Source organism: Trachypithecus francoisi, unplaced genomic scaffold (assembly GCF_009764315.1).
Source record: "Trachypithecus francoisi isolate TF-2019V2 unplaced genomic scaffold, Tfra_2.0 Lachesis_group2, whole genome shotgun sequence".
Classification (NCBI taxonomy): Eukaryota; Metazoa; Chordata; class Mammalia; order Primates; family Cercopithecidae; genus Trachypithecus; species Trachypithecus francoisi.
The window spans coordinates 37,440,296-37,466,252 of NW_022681465.1; the positions used below are offsets into that span (position 1 = coordinate 37,440,296).

Below are 25,957 nucleotides of genomic sequence, written 5' to 3' on the forward strand. Positions count from 1 at the left end.
ATAAAAAAGGAAAATCCACTACCAACTAGAAACTGGTGCTTAAAATATCCATTGTTGTTTTAAAAATTAATTTGAAGGAGTTTATATTTTCATAATTGCTGTGAGGTCTTGCCTTAATAGTAACACTGTTTTTTCTCTTCTAAGCAAGTTAGATAATGTTAGACTATTCTTATTGGTATGAATATAGACACTCATATCTGAGAGAGTAGGCTAAAGGGAAGATGACAAGAGAAAATTTGCTCAGTTACTGTCTTGCTGAAAATAGTGGGTGTGTCTTTAATATATATATTCTCACCTGTCAATCTAAGTGTCTTGACTGGAAAGTGAATAGTCTATAATAAGTAATTTTGCCTTTTGCCTGGATGTCGATCAGGTTTAGCTGGTACTTCTCTAATAGGTGATAATAAACTAAAAGGCTCAAATAAATGCAAAAAATCACATCTACTAAGTCTTATTTCCTGTTAATGTAAGAAAGTTTATGTTTTTCCTTGCTTACATGTAAGAAGACAGTGTGCACATGTGGTCCCCTCTTCTGTAGATTTCTTTTTTTTTTTTTTTTTTTTTGAGACGGAGTCTTGCTCTGCCGCCCAGGCTGGAGTGCAGTGGCCGGGTCTCAGCTCACTGCAAGCTCCGCCTCCTGGGTTTACGCCATTCTCCTGCCTCAGCCTCCCAAGCAGCTGGGACTACAGGCGCCCGCCATGTCGCCCGGCTAGTTTTTTTTGTATTTTTTAGTAGAGACGGGGTTTCACCATGTTAGCCAGGATGGTCTCGATCTCCTGACCTCGTGATCCGCCCGTCTCGGCCTCCCAAAGTGCTGGGATTACAGGCTTGAGCCACCGCGCCCGGCCGACAGTGTGCACATGTGGTCCCCTCTTCTGTAGATTTCTGTGTAGTGTTCTTGCAATACCAGTCATGAGCATACATAGTGAGGAGTTTGCTTGTGATGTCTTTGTTAATAGGCTAGACTTCACGATATTGCTGTAAAGCAGAGAAGGGGTTAAAACTGGGAGCCAGAAGTTCTATGTCATTTATTTAGCTCTGGACTTTTTTTTTTTTTTTTAATGCAGATGCAGGGTTGAGCTAATCATATTCCTTAGCTCATGGCTCCTTATCACTACTGGTCCTGGGGAAGCCTCTCTTTTATTTCTTCATCCTATTTTGTCCCATTTCTCATATCTATTTCCTTGTTCCTCCAGAAAATAACCTAATGTGCTTGTTATGTATCATTGTGTATGTGTTCTTGTGAAATGTGTATTGCTGTTTTGTGTACTTGCATTTTCTTTTTTTTTTATAACTTTATTTGATGTATTTGATGATCAGCAATTAGTTCTCATCCACATTGACTGTCTGTAGATTTTTGAAAGTGGTAACAGGTACATAGGTAACTAAAGTATAGAGCTTATTTGGTGTATCTTCATTCTCATTACGTTTTCTGGACAGCCGCACACGGATTCGGTATGGGACATTCCTTATTCCTTTGGCCCAGACAGCTTTGTTGAGCCTGGTATCAATGCGCACATCTGGAGTTCCCATCTCCTTCATGGCAAATTTCCGAATCTCTTTGAGTGCCCGAGGGGCACGCTTCTTGAAGCCCACTCCATGGATGTGCTTGTGAATGTTGATGGTGTATTCTCGGGTCACCACCTCGTTGATGGCAGAACGGCCCTTTCTCTTCTCGCCACCCTTCTTTGCGGGAGCCATTCTGCCGGGTCCAAGTTAGAAAGGAAAAAGCGCATTTTCAATTTTTATAAATGGGGCTAGGTTATAAATCTCAGTCTGATTTTCTTTGTTTCCCTCAGATACTATTTATGTTGCTGTATGTATTACTGCTGTTCCAGGCTTGTCATTGCTGTATCATTTATTAGAATCTGTGTGGTATTTACACTCTGTTTTTAAATTAAATTAAATTACATTTTATAGAGACAGGATATTGCTGTGTTGCTTAGGCTAGTCTTGAACTCCTAACCATAAGCATTCCTCCCACCTCAGCCTCCCAAGTAGCTGGGACTACAGGCCTATACCACTGCACCTGGCTTCACATACTCTTTTAAAAAAACACAATTTTGATGGGCTTTTCTCATAATTTATTATTAATTTGTACATTCCCTATCCCATCTTTCTAATAATCAAATATGTTTTATAAATGAAGAACCAAATATACCAGGTTGAGGGCAAACAGTGGCATTTAATAACATTTTCCAGTGTGGCTCTGAAATGGCACAGGGCTATCACAACTTTTTGACCAAGTAGAAGACTTCTCTTACTAGGCTAAGACCTAGTATACATGGAGTACTCCATACTACTCTTCCAGTCTTGCCATACTTTGATTTTACATAGAGCCTACTTGATACGATGAGGCTATCCTTCACAAAGCTCATTTTCATTGAAATGTAGAAGCTTCTTGTGTAGATGTTGGATCAGGGATGTGTGGAGAAATATATAAAATTTAAGTAACATAAAGCCAGAGGGGCCTGGAGTCAGGCCTGCATTTGACACTGGTTTGCTTAGTCACCATGCATAGTCATTAAATGACTTTATCTTTTATTCTTCACAGATCTTAGATTATAACCCAGGATATTTTGAGTTTCTTAAGAAAAAGTGATTACTGGCCGGGCGCGGTGGCTCAAGCCTGTAATCCCAGCACTTTGGGAGGCCGAGACGGGCGAATCACGAGGTCAGGAGATCGAGACCATCCTGGCTAATACGGTGAAACCCCGTCTCTACTTAAAAATACAAAAAACTAGCCGGCGACGAGGCGGGCGCCTGTAGTCCCAGCTACTCGGGAGGCTGAGGCAGGAGAATGGCGTAAACCGGGAGGCGGAGCTTGCAGTGAGCTGAGATCCGGCCACTGCACTCCAGTCTGGGTGGCAGAGCAAGACTCCGTCTCAAAAAAAAAAAAAAAAAAAAAAAAAAAGAAAAAGTGATTACTATTATTAAGTAGAACCATTTCCTTTTCCCTTTAAGATTTTTGGTTACTAATGAGAACTATGAATCAGACTGAGGAGGACCTGATCCTGAGCGCAGTAGGCATTTTCTTCGTTCTCTGGAACTGGGCCAGGAGGCCATGTGCCTAATCTGCTCCAAAATCATTCCTTTCTGTCTTTCACTGAAGCCCGAACATACTCCAGGAATTAGGTACTAATTAATGTCAACACATTACAAATGAAGAAAGAAGGGAAATTGCTTGGACTAATTCTTGAGAAAATCCTCGGAAATTTGGTTCAGTTAAAGTTAATGTGTGTCTCAGGCAGCACTGAACCAAACGTAAAATGCTGCTTACGTGGGTGAGTGACCTGGAGGTGACCCTTTTGAGAGTCTTAACCAGCATTTGTTTCAATATCCTGTCTATTTTGTCATGATGCTGCTTACAGAATTGATGATTGGTGGGATCAGAGAGTGCAAGAATCAAACTATGGCTTCATTAGCTCTAAGTTCTACAGGGCCTACACAAGATTTTAGGACATATTTTTCAAAATGACACTTTTCTTATTTTCATTCATTGCTGCTTTATGGATGTTAATGAACACCTTTTTAAAGAGTGAAACAAATAGATTGTTACATGGATTTTAGGATATCTTCATCTTTTAATCAGAGGAAGATTTTAGATCATGTTTTTATATTTATAAAATCAACAACTGAAGGTTAAAACCCAAAGAATCATTTTGAACGGCCATGATAATAAATGTACTAATGTGTCATGTTTGATCTAAAGTTATGAGAATGAGTCCAATACGTGGGATGCCAATCAGGAGTGAGACTGTATTGAGGAATGGCAGGCTCATTTTGCAGAAAAATTAGTTGAAGCTACAGTAAGCCACAATGGAGTCCAATTTTGTGCTCATTGTTCTTTAGGTTTCCTTATTATGTTTTTCCACTTTATGAATGCTCTTGATGTGCACTTCACTAAACTGCACCTGAATAATAATATTTGGACTTGAGCAGGTAAGCACCCTGCTTGCTTTGCTCAGGCCTCCAATTAACTAGAGAAGATGCTGTACTGTCCAAGTTCTCTGTCTCTAATACTTAGCAGTGCACCTGACACACAGGATGGGCCTAAATTGTTGAATAAATGAGGACTGCAGAATAATGGAGACATCCCTATAATGCCAGATCAAGTTATGACCATAGTAGTAAACAATTGGAGAACCCATTTTGGTATGTAGATTTTAGTTAAAAAACCCTTGATTCCAGTCCCAACATTATCTGATCATGAATTAGTTGCCCCCTTTAAATCTCAATTTCTTCATCTGTGAATTAGAGTTATTAATAGATTGATGGAGAAAAAGGAAGAAGACTATGACAAAGACTTGTTTGACCACATCAACCCCAGTGATTTTGCTGAAATACTGCCTGGAAGCTAAACATTGGGTACACATGGACATACAGAGGGAAATAATAGACCTTGGAGACTTCAAAAGAGGGGAGTGTAGGAAGAAATGAGGTTGAAAAATTACCAATGGAGTATTATGTTCACTATTCAGGTGAAGGGCTCACTAGAAATAAAAAGTCCTAGAAAAATTGGCTTTGGCTTCTAGTTAAATGCCACCTTGATTGTTCTCTAACAAGTTTATTTTTTCTAAATCTTAATGTGTTGGCTGGAATAAAAGGATTGAGAAGCATGCATTTTCCCTCTGTTTTCCCAAGCATCCAGCATGGATTACACTTTCTCATTTAAGAATGATGCCATAACCTTATAAGTTTTCTTATAGAGCATGCTTACAAGTGAAAGATGTATATTAGACATGATACATTAGCTATCTCTGTGGATGAGTAAAAAAGGGCTAAAAGGGAGTAAATACATAGAGTAGAGGGACCTTGTTCAGATGACTGGTGATCAAGAGCTTTGAATTGAATATGATTAACTCTTCGTACCTGGGGTCCAATAGAAACCCACTATCACCACCACCAAAACAACAATAAAACTGAAATACACTGTGTGATGATGCTAGTTTTTTATGGAAATGTGTTTCATTTTATACACTGCAAGATGATGCTTCAGGCTCTGAATTGCCTTGGATTCTTATGTCCTGGTGTAAGTGTGAGGTGTGTGTGCATGTGTAGTGTTTGTGTATGCACATGCATGTGCATAGATAGCTATTCTATCATGTTTAATACGTGTCTTTCCTTACACCAAAAGAAAAGAAGAATAAAGACACCTGCACTTATATGTTTATCACAGCAATATTCACAGTAGCACAGTTGTGGAATCAACCTAAGCGTCCATCAGTGGATGACTGGATAAAGAAAATGTAGTTTTTGTATACCATGAAATACTACACAGCCATGAAAAGCATGAAATCATTTCTTCTGCAGCAACATGGATGGAGTCAGAGACCATTATCCTAAGTAAAATAACTCAGAAACAGAAAATTAAATACTGCCTGGACACTAAACAATGGGCACATATGGACATAGAAAGGGAAATAACAGACATTGGGAATTTTAAAAGGGGGAAGGATAGAGAGGGGTAAGGGTTGAAAAATTAACAATGAGGTATTATGTTCACTATTTAGGTGAAGGGCATACTGGAGCCCAAACCTCACCATTACAAAACATATCCATGTAACAAGCCTGTAAAGGTACCCCTGAGTCTATAAAAATAAAAAATGCTGCTACAGCAAAAAACCCAATAATGTGTACTCCATTAAAATACAATTAGATAAGCAGTTGTTATAAGCTTGAAAAGTCTACCTCATTTACCAGGGTGAAAAAGTTGGAATCCATACATAGATAATAAAAAGGGAAGGATATAGGAATTTGTATGAAATGTAAGACAAAGGAAGATAAAACACTATTTTTTACAAAGCAATGTATAGAGTGCTCAATCGGAAATATGGATCATTGGTTTAAAAATCAGAAGATTTAGGTTATGTCAATCTGGATGTCTCACTTACTCTATCAAAGGAATGGAACAAGCAAATACAGTGTTTACTTCCAATGGAATAATGAGATTGTGGTCACAAAGAGATCTTAAATATTGGACTATATTTACTGTGTTTGATATTGTTGACCATTTATTTCATATTCAATCAGTTTAAGGTACTCCCAGAAATAGGCATGGAGGTATGCATGTTTTGGTGGATGCACACACAGCCTCTCTGCACTATTACACTATCAAGTTTCCCTCTCCATCCATTGGCTTACTCGGAGATTCAAAAGTTTAGAAAATTTATCCCAAAGGATTATGCCGAAGGCTATGTTATGAGCTCACAAATAAAATGAGGCTGGGCCTGATCTGTGCCTTTTTGGCACTACGCAGCAGTTGCTTGTCATCCACTTTCACCTTAGTGTTTTCTCATTAATTGCATTTCTTTTCTGACCCTTTCCTCGTAAGAGACCCAGACAAGGAGAGAAGGGAAAGAGTAAGAGATTTAAGTGTGGGGGAAGAAGGCCATTGTGACATTATTAAGGCCACAGCCAGATCACATCACTTGCAGGCTGGTGGACAAGTGGTATGGAGAAGGCACAACTGCCCTACCAAAGTTAGAACTCACAAGCCTGCTTTACTCCTGTGTATATAGCCACGTGCCAACTGAACATTGGAGAGTCTTGCCTAATTGCATATTTTTGGCTCAATTCTACTGAGTTAGGTGTTTGCGGAAGAAAGAGATCCCTTCATATGCAGCCTTCAGTGTGGAAAATGAGAAATCAGACAGCAGCAATGAAACTTACAAATTCAAGGAGACTTTTTCATGAGTAAGATTCAGGATATTGAAGATAATTCAATCAGTTCAGAATGGAAGAAATAAGTACATTCTTACACTCTTGTAAGAGTGTGTCCTCATTACACTCAACAGTGTGTCCTCATTCAATATAAGAATAAAAGCTTAGATCTAGATTTTTAAAAAGTATTTTTATTGTTTATGTTTATAATACAGAGCTAGATGTAACAGTTGAAATTATTGAATAAGTTTCTTAGCAAAATATGAGCATGGAAGATTCCATAAACAGTTCCACTTAAAGAAATGTTGTCCAGGGACTATAAATTGATACACAATAAACTTTCTTAAAGTCAATATGAAAATAGATATTAAAAGCTTTATTTATTTATTTTTTTTGCCCTGGACACAAATTCTATTTCTAAAAAATTATTCTAAAAAATTAAGGTTGGTACAATGCAGGCTTTTTTATAATAGAAAAACATTTAAAGTCCCCAAACAGGAGAGTAGTTATGAAAATGATTTTCACTTCCACACAATGAACATACATGACCTTAATCAATCATGTTATAAAAAATATTTATTGTGGTGGAAGAATGATCAAAAATATTAACTTTGAAATAAATGGCCTATATAACTGTTTGAATAACATGTCAATTTTGTAAAATAGAAATGTGGAAACACCGATAAGGGCTAGGAAAGACATTCAGCAAAATGTAAAATCGACTTTTCTTTTCATGCCTTTTTATATTTTCTAAGTTTTTTCTTTGGATACCTTCTTATGTGGATAAATATAATCACACAAATGCTACTAACAAAAGACTCATTAATGTGTAAAAGCCTGTCTGTCTAGGAGCCCAAAGATTTGGTCAAATTCAGATGTGCTCCATGTGATATGTCGTTGGCATGGAGAGAGGTGCATTCAATGAACAGATGCTCACATGTCTCAAGCCTGCACTACTCGGGGATTATGTATGTAAAATGATGGATTAGAATTGACTACAATCATAAGGAAAAATGGTCCTCCTCAGATTTGCAATCTTGTCTGTTACCCATTACCTGGTGCTCACATATAACATAAACGGCCACAAACAATAAATCCATGAAATGAAAGGCACCATTACATTGCTGATAATGAGGAGAGGGGTCTGAGTTTAAATTGGCAATCCTACCTTGTATTTCCTGATTCTGATGCAATTGAACCCTCAACTTTCTCATATTAAAATAGTTTACATAACATATTTCTAGATACGTACAGAAGCATATGATAAAACAATGTTTTATGGCTAGAGTAAGTAAGCAGCTGGATATCATGTTGTTTGATTAGTACAGAAGAGTGGAAGTTCAAACATAAACTGAAATGACTACCTCTTTGTTTAGCTATCATAGACTGTTTCTTTATCACAGTCATAGGCAATAACAAACACAGCACCAAACTCTATTATCATAAGCATTGTTCCAATTCATAATCCCTATATGGCTATTTCTTTAGAATGAAGGTAAGAGGAACAGCTTCCTACAATCTACTTTCTGTTATATTGTACAGGGGTTGTTAAAGGCAGATTCAAAATAAATATTCAAAGGCATACTCATGGACAAAAGTTCTCCACGTACTCTCATTTGGGTCATGAGGATGAATAATCTCAGACAAATCTGCATCTTCCCATGCCTTAATAAACAGCTCTTAAAACTAGAGTTTACAAATGGCATGCATTTCTTGTATGTTGCCTTACGTTTGGAAATAATAAAGTAAATTCAACCCATTTAATGAAAAAGTTCAAAATAATAGAGTTTGGGTATAATATTTTTAATGTAAAATGAAAGAAAAACATGTCTTTATAAAACAATTTTTATTCTTTTATTACTTGAGAGAAACATTTTGCTACTGTTCATAAGACTACTTCTACTTTTATGAAAATAGCCAGTCATGACAGGGTGCTTCCAATAAAGAAATTAAGAGAGTCACATAAGAACCCTAATGAAATGGGGGAATGTTGAGATTTCAGACTTCTTTTCATCACATCTCTGATTTCACACAATAAAAAACATGACTCTGTTCTAGTTAAATATCCTAGTATCAGTTGTAAAATATCAGATAATGGCTGGTAAGGTAAAGTGTTATCAGATTACTAAACACTTGCCATGTGTGTTTAACTGACAATTTTATGGCAGACGTACTGAAATATATTTTGCTTAGCAACTAATGTTAAGAAGAAAACTTTCTGAATATGTCATGGTTGTGAAAAAAGGTACAGGGAATCTGGAAAAAATTTTACTCTGAAAGAACAACAAAAGTGGGCTTCAAATGAATAACTTGAATGTAAAGTATGCTATTTCATCTATTAATAAAAGAAACAAAATTTTATAGTTCTAAACAGTTGTGTTGATCCCAACAAAAATGTTGCTTTCAGTTACCAGGGATAACTCAATCAACTAATTGAGTTAGAATAATTTTTCTTTAAAGATTGTTATTTAAGTCTAAAAACACTTTTATTATCACTATAGCATTCTGTTCTATTTTGATTTATCTGTACTAGTGATGGAGAAACTGGTTTCCAGCTTCATCCATTTCCCTCAAAGGACATGAACTCATCCTTTTTTCTGACTGCATAGTATTGCATGGTGTATATGTGCCACATTTTCTTTATCCAGTCTATCATTGATGGGCATTTGGGTTGGTTCCAAGTCTTGTGCTGCAATAAGCATATGTGTGCATGTGTCTTCACAGTAGAGTGATTTATAATCCTTTGGGTATATACCCAGTAATGGGATTGCTGGGTCAAATGGTATTTCTAGTTCTACATCCTTGAGGAATCTCCACACTGTCTTCCACAGTGGTTAAACTAATTTACATTCCCACCAACAGTGTAAAAGAGGGTATGTAATATGCTCCATATCCTCTCTAGCATCCATTGTTTCCTGACTTTTTAATGATCACCATTCTAACTGGCATGAGATGGTATCTCATTGTGGTTTTGATTTGAAATTCTCTAATGATCAGTGATGATGAGCTTTTTTTCTTGTTTGCTGGCCACATAAATGTCTTCTTTTGAGAAGTGGCTGTTCCTATCCTTCACCCACTTTTTGATGGAGTTTTGTTTTTTTCTTGTAAATTTGTTTAAGTTCCTGTAAAGTCTGAATATTAGCCCTTTGTCAGATGGAAAGATTGCAAAAATTCTCTCCCATTCTGTAGGTTGCCTGTTCACTCTGATGATAGTTTCTTTTGCTGTGCAGAATCTCTTTAGTTTGATTAGATTCCATTTGTCAGTTTTGACTTTTGTTGCCATTCCTTTGGTGTTTTAGTCATGAAGTCTTTGCCCATGCCTATATACTGAATGGTATTCTCAGCAAACTAACACAGAACAGAAAACCAAACACCGAATGTTCTCTTTCGTAAGTGGGAGCTGAACAGAGAAAACACATGGACACAGGGAGGGGAATATCACCCACTGGGGCCTGTCAAGGGGTGGGGTGCTAGGGGAGGGATAGCGTTAGGAGAAATACTTAATGTAGATGACGGATTGGTGGGTGCAGCAAACCAACATGGCATGTGTATACCTATGTAACAAACCTGCATGTTCTGCACATGTATTCCAGAACTTATAATAATAAAAAAAGACCAAAAAAAAAAAACTGGCTTACACAATCTTTTGAAATCTTTATTCAAACATGAACTGCAGGAAAGAGTTAAGAAACATGGGAAGTTATTTTATCTTTTTCAATCTTGCAGAAATTGTATTTTAGAGTTTTTAATAAATACAACAAATAATGACCATGTCTTTGAATTAACAAAACAGAGGAAATTGGTGTTTTTCATGATAAACTCTAAGATGTACTCAAAACCCAAGTTAGGGCAGTGACAGTGTAATTCCCAGGTGTTGGTTGGGAAAGGTTCCTTCAGCTAAGAATTAAGTTTATTTTTAAATGTTTTACCCAAATATACATTCTCAGGCCTAATTTTCACATCTATTCTTTTGCTTCTGATTGGCTCTGACAACAATAGACTTTAATAAGAAAAAGGTTTTTTTTTGTTTAAACTATTTAAACCATAATGTGGTATAGAAATATAAAAACCTATCTTTTTTGTTTGAAAAGTACTAGAAAAATGTCTTTTTATCATTTAAACAACCTTGTAGATCAAGTGACTATATTTCAAGTTAATCACCAATGAATAAAAACGCATTATAATTTTGAGGTGTTTTTTTCCCTGTTAGTTTCTACCTAACATTTTGCAGATTTTTTTCCCTAAAGATATGCAGCTTTGACTCACATACAGTTATCAGCCTGGCACAGGAGCTCCCAAAGAATGATGCATTCATTTAGTGGCCTCTGTCTTCTTTCTAAGCAACCCAAGAGGAACAATTGTTTAGTCTCTTTTCTACGCTATTCTTTGACTCAGTGGGAATAAACTGGCCTCTGGACCTCTCTTCCTGGCCTGCCTCTTTCTAACCTTCGCAGTTCAGTGTGAGGAGCACAAAGAGATTGATGAGCCTGGGGTACACCTTCTTCCACTCAGCAGTGCGCAGCTGGGAAGGAAGGCAGAAAAGTTCTGCTCACAGACCACACAAAGTACTCCCCACCAGGCCACAGCTGTGACCAGCCAACAATTCTTCCCCTGACACCTAAGACCCATATTTCATAGTCTAAGAATAGATGTGCTTACACTGATCAAGAGTGTAGGAGGTTGACATGGCTACCCTCAGATGGCTGGGGCTCAGATGCATAAAGATGTCATGAGATCTGGTTTTAATTGAAATGCAAGCATTCACCATGTGGTATTTTATACACAGGGCCATTTTACCTTATATGGGTAATAGTATATATTTTGGCAATGTCACAAAACAAAACAAAACAGTGAGTATGAGTTGGAATAAAAACTTATCAGGATCTGTAGAAAAGAATTATATCTAATAAAATATTATATAGACATGATATTCATATTTTTGACTATTATACAGATTTAACATGCCAGTGTAAAAAATTATTGTACGATTGATTGCTATTTTATCCATTTGTAGTGAGGTGATACTCCTAGAGCTAAATTTTCTTGTAATTGACATGTTAACAAATGAGAAATTTCGTTTTGGTATTTTTTTATTACCTTTTGGCACTAGGATTTCTTCTTTGAGAAAGTCGGAGTAGTAAAACAAAACTGTTACAATATTTTTATTATCATAGTACCACAAAGTAAACATGGAGAACTGACTCACCGTCCAACTGATGTAGAAAGATCAAAGAAGACTCGTATCATATTTTAACCTTAAGTGAAGGCCTGTGTGGAGATAAAAATTAGAACATCAGATCAATCCTAAAATACAACTTATTTAGTCTATTTCTCCCTTTCAAAGTTTAAAGTAGAAAGCTTTCATTGGCAAATTAGTCCAGATGTTGGCTTAGAATAAAATCCAACTTCCATTAGGAAATGATATTTGTTTTTAATTTCTAACAGATCTGTACCCTTTCTTGACAAAGTGTGAGACCTTCATATTTGCAAATGTGCTGCTAGTATATGGAGCAGGACTGAAACTTGACAGTTCTATTTTATGCAGCCTTTGTAGAAATGTTTTTTAGGTGAGCACATTGCAAGATAAAATGCAAATACAGTCTGGCTTTATTGTCAGTAGAGGAATAGTTGTGCCCTTGGATATAGCTAACGTCTGTGCCTTTGACAAGAGGAGAATCTATAGTTGATGCAGTGTCCTTCCTTGTCCTGCACAGATCAAATCTCACTTTGCTGTGGCCACCCACTTTGTCTAGACATAAAGTAGGCTACATAAACAGAGAAGGTAAGAGATATGACAAATAATTATGTTACTAATCTGCATATTGCTGACTAATTGTTGAGTAATTAAAAGCTGTGTTCAGTGATCACTGTGATCTAAGTCTGGATAAACTTGATATTCAGCTTCTGGGCGGTTGTGAGAACATGTTCTAGATCACTCTCACACCAGATGTTGGTTCTTCTCTGAGAGGCTTCATTGTTGACTCAACAGAATTCAGGTCATCTTCAGAAACCCTATGTCACCTGGATGACACCTATCAGTCTACATGAGGGTTGAGGGGAAGGGGGATAGATCTATAATTGCTATCCCTAAAGAATTAATTATAGTCAGGCACGGTGGCTCATGCCTGTAATCCCAGCACTTTGGGAGACTGAAGTGGGCAGATCATGAGGTCAGGAGTTCGCGACCAGCCTGGTCAATATGGTGAAACCCCATCTCTACTAAAAAGTACAAAAATTAGCCAGGCATGGTGGCATGTGCCTGTAGTTCCAGCTACTTGGGAGGCTGAGGCAAGAGAATCACTGGAACCTGGGAGGCGGAGGTTGCAGTGAGCTGAGATCACGCCACTGCACTCCAGCCTGGGCAACAGAGCAAGACTCTGTCTCAAAAAAAAAGAAAAAAAATTAATTATAAACTCTAAATGTTCTTTAAATTTTGCCACTGATGTGACTTAGTTATAGTTGCTTTTGCCTCATTTGTCCAAGGAAGAGGCAAACAAAAACAAAAACAACAAACAAACCTTTAAGGGTAAGAACCTACCACAGACTAGAGCAAAGAGGGTCACCTGGGGTAAAGAGGGCAGCAAAGCCCAGCTCCAGCCAAACCATCTTCCCTCATGGTTAGTGTCACTCTTTGGGACAGTGCTCCTTGCCCCATTTATCCTCTGATAGCCCATAAACTTCAATACCATCTGCTTCCTCATGCTCACCCTGCTCTTAGGTACCTGGATTCTGTTTCTGAAACCTGGTCCTGTTCAATGACTTGATTCTTGTCTGTAGAATTCACTCTCATAGTCATCAATTCTCTGGCCTCAACTCCCTTCTGACCACTAGACTTCATCCTGGAATTCTGCCACTGGATCCTTTTCTGACCACTTTCTCTTGCAAGATTCATTCCTCATTGTCTGCCACCTAATCTAGGACTCAAAATACAGAGGTCAGTGCCTCCACGTGGAACTTTCATGCAGGTCCAGCTCTGGTCTGAGCCCTCAGTTGGGTGTTGATGTCAGGTTTGAAACCTTGCATGGGTCACACTGATTCAACAAAAGGAATCTGAGTAGATGGGTTGGGCTTCCAGCTGTAGGCCATGCTGGGAAGCTGTGGCTCTGGTGCTCCTGTAGTTATGTGAGTGTGAGTGTGTGAGTATGACAATGAAGGAGTGTGTAAGAGGGAGAATGAGTATGTATGACTATGGGTATGTTAGAGTGTGTGTGAGGTAGAGTGTGCAAGTAGGAAGTGAATACACCAAGAAAGCCTTTTGCTGGCAGCAAAGTCTGAGAGAAGTGGTAGACCAGAAGGATCATTAGACTGGAGGATAAGTGACCCAGGTTCTATTCCTGCTTCTGCTACCACTGAGCAGTGGGGCTTAGAGCAAGCCACTTTTTGTTTCTTTGATCAGGATCTGAAAAGTCCTACAACTCAAGTTACTACAAAAAGTAATATAAAATCCCTGTCATGAATCCACTTAGTCTGCCTAACTATATTTTAGAAGTTGAACAGAGAGCTGGCTATGTTAGAGTAGAACATAAAGAGGAGGCTAATGTTGAGAAACTCAAAGACAAGCTCAAGTCCCCTTGTCACACACTTTCTGGATTACTGTTAAAATAGTACAGGAAGGGAGACTGAACAAATACTGGCCCCACTCTGGGTTAAAAGAGGACTTCTATGGTGATCACGTGATGTCAAAAGGAACGCAAACTCCCCAGTCTTCCTTTGTTGTCCCCTTGACCTGGAATGTCCCTCTCTTAAATTTTCCTGAAATGCAGACATAGGATTAAATCTATCTCCTTCTCTTCTTGATTTAAAAAGTACTTCAACTCTTTAATAAAAAGAGCGGGGTGAACAGGAGACATTGCATGGCATCTTAATTTGAGGGTATGCCATCTTAATTTGAGAATATGGCCCTGAGTGGCCTCCATCAATTATAACGAAGAAAACAGGCTTGGCATACTTTTCTTCTTCCGTTGACTGTATTGATGGGGTTTACAAACATCCACATAGAAGGCAGGCCCAAGAAACAACAAACATTAAACAATCTTCTCTTTCTTGGCTGCTAAAAATAAATAGCAATTTAGTTGCAGTGCTGTCTGAAGACTCAAACCAAAACCAGAGGCAAATGTAAATGTCCCCTCTTTTAATAAGAAGTCATTAATAAGTTCATATGTCTCCATTCTAACTCAGGTTGGGCAATGGGATGATCAATTTAAAGCAACTTAGATGACAGAGAAGCAGATTTGTAAAGCAAATATACAGGAGAGTCATAACCTCCTGTCTCCATCAGTTGAAACTTAGACCATTAAAGCAAGAAGGGATTCTCAAGAGGAAGAAGAATAAATATGAGGAAGATCTAGGAAACTGGGGCTTAAGGGGTTAAAATGACATTACAGGATCACCAACAGTTTTGGGCTATGATCTTCTGTCTCTCAGATTGAAAACTTTGCCACTATTGTCTGTTGTTTGTGATGTCATTATGCTTTAGAAAAGTCAAACATTTTCCCAGGATTGAGTTTTTAAGTAGAAATTACTGTGGCAGTTCAACATTCCTTTTAAAAAGTTCCGTCCTTGGTTTGACGTCTATTTGCCTTGCAGGATTTCCCACCTGTCCCTCTCCTCTCAACATCAGGCTTTCCCAACAACAGAAGTGTACAGCTCCTGCCTTCCTTTTCCTCAGAGACTCCCTCTCCCTGAACATCTTCACTTTCTTCCTTGGCGTCTGGTTGTCCCCTTTTTTCTCTTCAGGCACATGGTAGCATTTCCAGTTCCTAAACTCTCCATGCACAGCTCAATTGTCCTGATTTCCAGAGAGTCATTTACATCTGTGGTTCCCAAAGTGTGGTCCCCAGACCAGCAGCACCACATCAGCTGGACACTTGTTAGAAATTCAAATTCTCAGATCTCAGACCAGATCTACTGTACTGAAAACTCTGAGGATGAGGCCAGGTAGTCTGTTTCGGTAAGCTCTCCAGGTGATTCTAATCCCTGCTCTTGTCTGAGAACCATGGATCTACGTTATTTTCTGTTAGCGTAAGCTCAAGCATGAGGGCTCTGTGTAGGACTCCTTGTGTTCAAATCCTACTTTCTGGCTGTGTACTTTGGATAAATTAGTTAACCTCTCTGTGCCTCATATTACCCATCTGTGAAATGAGGCTAATAATAGACTTTGCCTCAGAGATATGTTGTTGTGAGGATGCAATGATAACAGTTATGTATGTGATGTACTTAGCACAGAGCAAAGCCTAGGAAATACTAAAAAATGTTAGCGCTTGTTCTTTTATAAGATACTTCTGCTCACAGAATATGAAATGTAAGTTACTTTCCTTTCCCTACCATACCTTCATGAAACTTGTAAACAAATATTAATCAATAGTGATACCGTGTTACTTAAGATATAAATTGTGTTCTGAATCAGGTTCTGATGTTATCAGTTTCTATGAAATTACATTCGTGTTTGCATGTAAATAGTTATATGAATATTTAATTTGAATACTTCAACAGCCAAAAAAAATGATGACACAAAAATTTGAAAGAATCAGCTTAGAGAAAGCCATTTTATTGGCACATACGAGTAAACTCAGAAACAGTTTTACAAGTTTGTTCTTGTAGGAGCTGATACCTTTAAAGGAAAACACATATACACAGTTTTTTTTTTTTTTGGCTAATAATAAAACACTCTGGTCTTTTTCGGTCTAGGACAACTGTAAACTTGCCAGTGCAGAATGTCCTTGAGGTAAAAAAGCAAACTCAAGTACTGGAGTGGGACTGCACAAGCAACCCTCCAAATATGAATATACTTCATTTTTCTTTAAGTGATATAAATTCATATTAATTGATAATACTAAATATTCAGTCACAATTGCTGCTATTTTTGCAATTATAAAGAATGAGTTCATACTTCACATATGAAATGATCCATATGTATTTCAAAAAGTAAAGTTATAGAATTCCTTTATTAGACCATTTATATATAAGATCTCCTCACCCAATGCACCCAATGCTACAATGTAGTTCTTTCCCTTCCATGCAAATGTCAATCCTTTAAAATATCATATATTATACCTTATTAAAAAAATTAAATACGTTATTACTCTCACAACGAAGAGAGCCATTAATTAGCAGAGAACTTTCTAAGTAACATCCAAATTTTAAATTAGATATTATTTTCTAGACTGGTAATTGTGGTTAATAGATATTACAGTTTTAAAGCTTATGTTACCTGAAACATATGTACAGTGTATGGTTCTAGTGAAATGGCTCAGACCTGTAGTAAAAATAAAAAGCCTGCCCAGAAAGAAACTTTTTAAAAGACAGGGCAAAAACTTTATGTACATAGCAGTTTTTTTTTTTTTGTAAGTCAGTGGTAAAGTCCTCAGCTGTGAACATGTTGGACGTAAGGTTATGCAATTGTGGTTAAGGAAATACGGTGGTTGTTAATTTAATTCCTAGCTGACCCAATTTCCATTCATATAAAATATGCTTTGCAGCAGTCATCAGGAGACCACTTTGACTTTAGTTTAAATGGAATTTCCTTGCTTTTTATGACATTTCAAATTTTCACTAAAAGATAGAAGAATTTTGTTGAACTGTATAAAACATATGGTTTAATCAGGGAGAAAAATGTGTAGGTAAAGTTTTACACTATATCAACAAATGTTGATATGCAGCATCATACGAGCAATTCTAGGAAAAGAAAAAACACATAGTGGAGTGGAATCCTTAGAAAAACAAGTCTAAAAATCAGACATGTGAATGGGAGTTGTTCCATTTGGAGGACATAATTATAAACACAGTGCTATGAGCTTTTTCTAAAGCATTATAATTCTGGCCCGAAACCATGCTGTTTATTGCTAGGAAGGAGAACTGGAAATCAGAAATCCTCACTCTGGTCCCAGGACACTTAACAAGATGTCAACAATTCTTGTGGCCTGGTATGCTTCAGTGGTGTTAATAGTTGTTAATTTTATTAGTAATCATCTTTGAATAAATAATCTATGTTTGAATTCCTATTGTGAAATAATTCCTTTTAAAAAATAACAGAAACCACTGTTAAGACAGAAATACAGAGGATAATGGAATCAAAAGAGCTAAAAGAGCTCTGCTATAGAAGAATAAATTTATAAAGACAAATAGTGCCAGACAGACTTGATAGCTTTTTCCAATAGAATTAAAAACTTACTGAGCACAATGAATGTACCTTAACACACATATATTTATATTTTTGTAACCCATTTGATACAGTATCTCAATAAATCTTATTTGCCAACCTAATTAGCATTGGCTTTGCTGTGTGCTCTGTCACATGGACTGAGAACTGGCTGGAGGACAAATCCTAATGACGCAGGGCAATGTGTTGACTATAGGGTCAGCGTGAGGTCTGGTTTTGTTTAATGTCTTTATTAACGATCAGGAAGAAAGAGCAAATAATTATTGAATGAAATAATATTTTAATGACAGGCATATGGACTGACTGGAGAGCACAATGAAGTAGAAATGTAAAAGCACCAGTTCCAGGGTTGCTACTGATTTGAAGGAAGCCAGTCGCTTGATTTTTCTGGATCTGTTTCCCCATGTGGGAAATGGAGATAATGGCATTCTTGTGAGAAAGTAAAGATAAGATTTTATGATTTCAAATAAAAAGTGTAATAATACCCACTCTGATAATATATGGCTCTTATCTACTGCTTACAATACCTGTTAGAGATCACTTTAATATGGCAGAACATAGGGTAGGGTCAGTGTCAGAAAGGAACAGAACAACATTGTCCAGGGACAACACATTTGGAGGACAAATGGCTAAACCACCCTGAGAAAGACTTTGCAAATAGATGGAGGCAACTTAGCATAGGAAGCTGAATACCAAGAGAATCTTTTGTGGAAAACTAGATGGAAGAGTAAAGGACGATGTGGAAGAGGATAAAGCTGTCATGCTGTGTTTGGGGATGGAGAAAGGACTCCAGGGAGACCTTCTTCATTTTACTACTTGTTTTTCTTCTGGTCTTCAGAAATTACATAGAAGATGTGTGTATACCAAACTATTCTGTAATTGTTGTTTAGTTTTTATTCAGAAATTTCAGTTGTTTAAATGCAAAGGTAAAAGCCAGTCATCTATTTTGGGTAAAGCCATACATTTGATGGTCTTGGAGGAGCCATCTCTAGCCTAATGTAGTTGCAGTGTTAATGACAGTTTTCTCAGTTTATACAGGAGCAACTAGCTGAGGTTCGGGTGCTCATTTATAGAAACAAAGCTAAAACTAATTTACAGACAGAATCTTTTTCTTTTTTTCAGTCGAGAAGTAGGATTACCAAACAGACTAGAATACTTGTGACAGCTGGAGAGCCTTTATCCTTTTTAGAAGGAAAGAATCTCAGGAACCGAATTAACATCAGAGAACAGTTCTTGCACTGTAAAGCAGAAAGCTCAAACTAACCTGATCCTGAGTATTTGCAGGGTGCTTATGACAAATATAGATCTGTGTCTCAGCTCAGAGCTATCAAAGAAGAACTTCCAAAAAAGCCAAAGTAATTGTGATGATCAGGCAAGTGTGAGAAACCCCAAGGTTGAGTAAAGGGAATTGGATTGTCTTAAAGGGTAGTCTCATCAATCTACCTTGCAGCCGTAGCTAATAAAGTGTATTCCTTCTAAGCTGATCCAGAATATTTATACTGACTTATGCAGAGAGGCTCCCCCCACCCAGCATAGCCCCAAAGATTGTATAGAAAATAGACTAGCTCTTGTTTTTTACCGTTTTTCTTACCAATTAGCAAAGGCTAAGGTTAGTACTTAAGAATCTCATTTTATAATTTCTAAGAGTACAGATTATTTTTCATCAGTTTTTTATTTTCAATTTACTTATAATTTTTATCCTGTTTGTTTCCAAAAACCAATTTGAGGATTACATTTCAAATTGCCTTTCTAGTGAGGGTTGAGGAAAAGAAACTTTATGAATTCCTGCTGTGACTAGAGGGGTCCCATCAACATTCTTATGGAATTGAGACTAAAATTCACCCCTGTCTCCTGTAAGACATTGTTCTTTATACTATGCCACGAACACTCCCTTTTTTTTCTTTGTTTGTGAAGACAGGTATAGCCATGCGAAATAAAGTAGAAATTTGAGGAAACATTTCCTGTATATTTGCAGAATTGTAAAAATGGCAGAAATGTTAGAGAAGGACTGAGTAGGCATTAGTGAGCAGATATAAAGATATTCTCATACATCTTTATGTCTTAGAGCCTCAGAGAAGAGCAAGGACCTCTGCCTGACCAGGAATTACCTCTTTGCCAGGGCTGCACTCAGTTCAGCACAGTCCCTGTGCGTGGAAGGGACTATGAGGGTAATTATTTTCTCATAATATATGTTTTTGTTTCTACTTATTTAAAAGTCAAGCCATCTGTCTTAGTGTTTTCATGCTCCTATAACAATATACCTGAGACTGGATAATTTATATAGAACAGAAATTTATTTCTCACAGTCCTGGAGGCTGAAAGTCCATGATCAAGGTGTGGGCAGATTCAGTGTCTAATGAGGGCCTGGTCTCCGCTTCCAGGGTGGTTCCTTGCATGCTGTGTCCTCACATGGCGGAAGTGACAGAAGAGCAAAAGGAGCTTAGCTAGTTCCCTCCAACCCTTTTATAAGGTCACTAACCCCATTTATGAGGACTCCACCTCAAGACTGAATCACCTTCTAAAGGCCCTACCTCTTAATAAACACTATCACATCAAGATTTAAAGTTTCAGTATATTAATTTTGGGGTGGCACATACATACTTTAAACAATAGCACCATCCTTTAATAAAACATGCATTTCTTAAAAAAAATCTACTTAGAAAAAAGACATGCTGAATATTCTCACATTCCAATTTTAGCTCTTCTGCTTTGCAGTGTGAATTGCTAGTAACTTCTGAGTCCTACTTTCATCATCTCTAAAATGAAAATATTATCCAGGATTTGTTGTAGAAAAAGGAGTTAATATGGTGCCTGGCACATGGTAGGTGCTAAATAAATGGAAACTATTATTATGATAGAAATAGTCTTATTTTTATTTAATATTTTTGTTTTTTTCCCACAGTCCTAAGGTTTATATTTTCTTCCTCTTTTTTTTTTTTTTAATTTTGAAACAGGGTTTTGTTCTGTTGCCCAGATTGGGATGCTCACTGGCTGCATGGCTCACTGCAGCCTCGACCTCCCAGGCTCAATGATCCTCCCACTTCAGGCCCCTGGGTGGCTGGGACTATAGGCGTGCACCACCACACCCGGCTAATTTTTGTATTTTTTGTAGAGATGAGGTTTCCTCATGTTGCCCAGGCTTGTCTTGAACTCCTGAGCTCAAGTGGTCCACCCATCTTGGCCTCTCAAAGTCCTGAGACTACAGGAATGAGCCACCACATTCAAACTCCTTTCAAGTTTTAAAAAGTTTTGATTTCTTTATTTTGGTTACTCAAGTTTTTTGTGACTTTAAAAAAAAATCAAATGTGTTTAAGCTTTTTTTGTTTTAAAATTCTCGTGGTAATCTCATTAGGTTTTAGAATATTTTATTAATTTCCTTTGAAATGTTATTTTATTATTCTACTTTAATTTTTATTTTCTGTCATTTCCTCTTCTATTTATGTATGTATATATACATGTATGAATTTATTTATTTTATAATTTTTTTTTTTTGTAATAGAGGCTTACATGAAAGCAAGGATGCAGGAGTGGCGATAGATTATTCTTATCACAAAGGGGAGGTGGCAGCCTTTTTTCCAGCTCACTCCTGCTGTGCATAACAGAACTTCTAGTATGTGTAAGAAAAGAAACACAATCTTCTGAGGTTTAGGACAGTCGTGAGATAATTCTTCCCATGATTAAAGTTTGATTTATGCATAGGAAACATTTACTTTTACCACAACAGCATGGATTGGCTCTGTGTCCCCACCCAAATCTCATCTTGAAGTACTGCCATAATTCCCACGTGTTGTAGGAGGGACCCAGTAGGAGATAATATGAATCATGGGGGCAGTTTCCTCCATACTGTTCTTGCAGTAGTGAATAAGTCTCATGAGATCTGATGGTTTTATCAGGGGTTTCTGCTTTTGCACCTTCCTCATTTCTCTTGCCACTGCCGTGTAAGAAGTGCCTATTACCTCCTGTCATGGTTCCAAGGCCTCCCCAGCCATATGGAACTGTAAATCTAATTAAACTTCTTTTTCTTCCCTGTCTCGGGTATGTCTTTATCAGCAGTATGAAAACTGACTAATACAAGCATGGTCTCAAGACATTCATTAATCTTACCAGTATTTTTACTTTCTAGTGCTGTTTTTGCCTTTATTAATGCCAATTCCCAATGTCAGTAATTAAATATGCATTTGTATAAACAATGTAAATAATTCATTTATGTTTTCTCATTTGTTGATTAAAAAGTAAAGAGTGTCCTATTCACTAATTTACCTACCTACAAAATTAACTACTGAATGCTTTGAAGTGGTTGAAGGTACAAGTTCCTGTACCAGTGTGTCTATCATTTAATCAGATAGTATGTGTACCTACTAGCCATACATGGTTAATTATGTACTTGAGGTGTGGCTAGTGTGACTGAGGAATTGAATTTTTAATTTTATTTAATTTTAACTACTTTAAATATTAACACTGAAGCATTGCAAAATAATTTTCCACTAAACAACTTTATGTAAAATATGTCATTAACAATTTTTATAGATTACATGTTGCAATGATAATATTTTAGACTTATTAGGTTAAATTGAAACATATTACTAAAAGTAATTTTGGCTTGTTTCTTTTTACCACTTTTTTTTCTGTTTCTGTAGTCTTATCTTTATTTCTGATGCAGTTGAGACACCACTATATATATATATAAGCACACACACACACACATATACATACATACATATAAATTTGAAAATAAGAGAAAAACTTTGCAGTGAAATATCTGTTTGCAGTGCTAATATGCTTGCCTGAACATTTTGGGAAATATTTGCTTATTCTTCTTTTTACCACTTTTTAATGTGGCTTGCATTGTTTCACTGAATAGCACTGACATAGGCTATCTTACATCTCTATCAAACAAAAGCAAGTAGAAAATAATACCAAAATAACTTATAAAAAAATGACCTGTTAGAAAAGATGTTACTAATTTATGATAAAAAAAGTTAATCATGATTCAGAAAGACTCAGAAAAGAATCACCTAAGGATGCCTCTTCCTTTGAGCCTGAAAGTTGGAGAGCGTGTCTGTAGAGCAGGAGAAAAGCAATGCCCAAAATTCCGGAGGTGATCAAGTGGGGTGACCTGACTGAGAGACATTATCATTGAGACTTATCACATTGAGACTCATTTCACAAAACATAAGTTAGAGTTAAAGAATCTTGGTTCCTGTTTAAACTACTATCCTGTGCAAAAAACTCTTCATTCAGTCAAACTTTAACAAGTATTTATTGAATGCTTATTATATGTCCTAATCTAGATGTTGGAAAAACAGCAGCAAACAAGATCTACAAATTCTTACTCTTGTTAAGTTGTGGTTGGTAGACACAGGCAATTTATAAATAAATGAAGAAGAGAAAGGGCAAAATCAGATTTGGTAGTACTAGGAAGAAAATAAAATGGTGATAACTCTAGAAAGATGGGGGATAAAGGAAGACACCCTCAGCTAATTGAGATAGAGTGGTCCAGGATGGCCTGATGGAGGAAATGGCATGGGAGCTGAAAACTAGAAAGTAAGAAATCACCAGTCACACCAGGATCTGGGACTGAAGCATTCAGCAGATGAGCTGACAAATGACAAATGGAAAGGTCTTGGAAGGAATGAGCTGGGCGTGTTACAGAAACAGAAAAACTACTGTGACGGGTGCATGAGACTGGGGATGTAGGCAGAAGCCAGATTACATCCAATTTTAGAAGCCAATACAATAAACACAACTCTGTATTTATTCTATGTGTCACAAAATCTGTTGAAGAGTTTGAACAGGGGTGTGATGTGAACAGTTTTTGCTGCTCTTTCAGGACTAGCTTGTAGTGGAGAAAACACTTCTCCAGCATCCATGAACTGAAAGCCATGCCTGCCTCCTCTGCATTCCTATACACCTTAGCTGTACATCTCTAAGGACACTTTTTCTTCTACCTTGTATTCTGATTATTTAGTTCAAGTTTTACCTCTACTATCTGGGAAGAATTTAGTACGATTCATCTTTGCTACTCCCATAGTCTTAGCACAGTGCCTTGGACATAATATGTCTTTTATAAATATTTACTTAATGAATGAGTCAAGGAATGGGGATAATTCAGACTCTGCTTGAATACCTTCAATGAAAAAAAAAAAGAGTATAGCTTCATAAGGCAACACATTCCATTGTTGGAAGGTTCTAGATGGTTAAAAGATGTTTTGAAAATTGATCTAAAATGGATACTTCTTTTTACTTTCACTTATTCATCTTTGCTCTTTTGTTGTTCTGCAGAGGAACGTAGAAAATAATTAACTTCCTCTTCCACAAAATCATCTTTTATTTGCTAACTGCTATTATTATTCACAAATGTTTCATCTTTGCCCTTCCCAGTATTTTCAATTTTTTAGATGTGTTTTAAATTTACTAACCCTCCTCTGCACTTTCTTTGATGTACAGTTTAGTTTATATTAGAACTCCCTCAAAATGTAGTGCCCCAAATTGAATGCAATATATCACATGGATCTGAAGAGTTAAGATACATTGAGGCTAATTAACTTTTGTGGAGAGTCATACATGGATGGGTGCTAAAATGTTAATATTTTTAATAGCTTCATCAAAATATTGGTGCATATTGAAATCAGATTATTAAGATGTCTCAACTGACTGTAAATGAATGGGTGGTTACTTATAACCCACTGCCCTGGGCTTGTTGGTGGTTCACTGAAATTGGTAGGCAAGAGTCAGGAACCATCTCATAGAGCCTTCTGATGGTGTGATTTCAGTTAAAGTTAATAAATAGGAATGCTAAATTGGTAATAGGCATTATCTTTCTAAACCACAGGTATGTATTTACTAGGGATCTTAATTTTCATTATCCTCTACTTCTCAACTAGGCTTTGTGAATTGCCAGATATAAGATGGGGTAAACCAGAGGCAGAATAAAGCACAGAATAATATAGAATTGCCTGGAGTTAGCCAAACTACAACGTATAAGGGCACAGTTCTGCACAAACAACCTTCACTTCGGACACCAAACTGCAAGTTTGGGAGGGTTCCCAAAACCACCTCAGGTTCGGTAATTCAAAAGCAGGGCTTGAAGAACTCACTAAAAATTGTCACAGTGATCATTATTACTTGTTACAGGAAAGGATACAGATTAAAATTGACCAAAGAAAGATATACATAGTGCAGAGTCTGGGAGGATACCAAATGTGAAGCTTCTGTTGTCCTCTCCTATGGAGTCTGGATGACTTATTCTCCTGGAATTGCTGGGTGGTCATATGCATAAAGGATTGCCAAACAGGGACACTCACATAAGCTTCAAAGTTTAGAGTTTTTATTGAGGCTTCACTACACAGATATGATTGATTGATCGCCCACACAGTAAAACTCAGTATCCAGGTTAACTGAGAATGTGTGACCCCAAGTCCCCAACCTAAATCACATGGTTGGTCTTCCTGGCTTGGAGACTCCCTACCCAAGCAAAGACACTTCTAACGAGGTATGACATAAGCTACTTCCCAGAAGCTGAGAGGAAAGGCCAGCCCTCTCTTAGGGCAAGACCAAATTTTTTACTACACCAGTAGCAAACATTTTAGTTTATAATGTGAAAAACTTGAAATATCTTTGTATTATTATTATTATTATTGAATTTTATTATTATAAAGTAGAATGCACAATTATAATGGCTTTTAAGAAAAAATACAAGGTATTAAAGACATTCTGAGGTAGGCTCTGGGGGCATCTCTGCTTGGAGTACTGAACGTTTTGTGAAACACGATCTTAGTCTAAAGCAGAGGATGGCAAACAATGCCATCCTCTGCTTTAGACCAAATTCAGCCTTTGTCTGCTTTTTAAATAAAGTTGTACTTATTATGAAGTACAGTCACACTCATTTTTTAATGTATCATTCACAGCTGTTTTTGATATAATGGCAGAGTTTGGTAATTCTGGGAAGACCATATATCCCCTGAAATCCAAAATATTCACTATTGGGCATTGGCAGAAAATGTTTGCCAACCCCTGGTATGATAGATTGTACAATGTAGAAAAGGTCTGGAGAGAAGATTTTGTAGTAGAAGAAATCCACATGGAGCAGAAAGTCCTTCATACCAAATCTCACAGGTGTTAATTCCACTTGCCTTT

The 25,957-nt window shown here is 37.0% G+C and overlaps 1 protein-coding gene across 1 annotated transcript; it reads right to left on the reverse strand.

Annotated features, from left to right (window-relative positions):
- Window positions 1-1,291: 1,291 nt before the first annotated feature.
- LOC117064871 (60S ribosomal protein L31-like) lies at window positions 1,292-1,718 on the reverse strand. The gene has a single exon (XM_033179040.1). It carries the CDS (start codon window positions 1,699-1,701, stop codon window positions 1,324-1,326), a length of 378 nt encoding a protein of 125 aa, XP_033034931.1. The 5' UTR covers window positions 1,702-1,718; the 3' UTR covers window positions 1,292-1,323.
- Window positions 1,719-25,957: the final 24,239 nt, after the last annotated feature.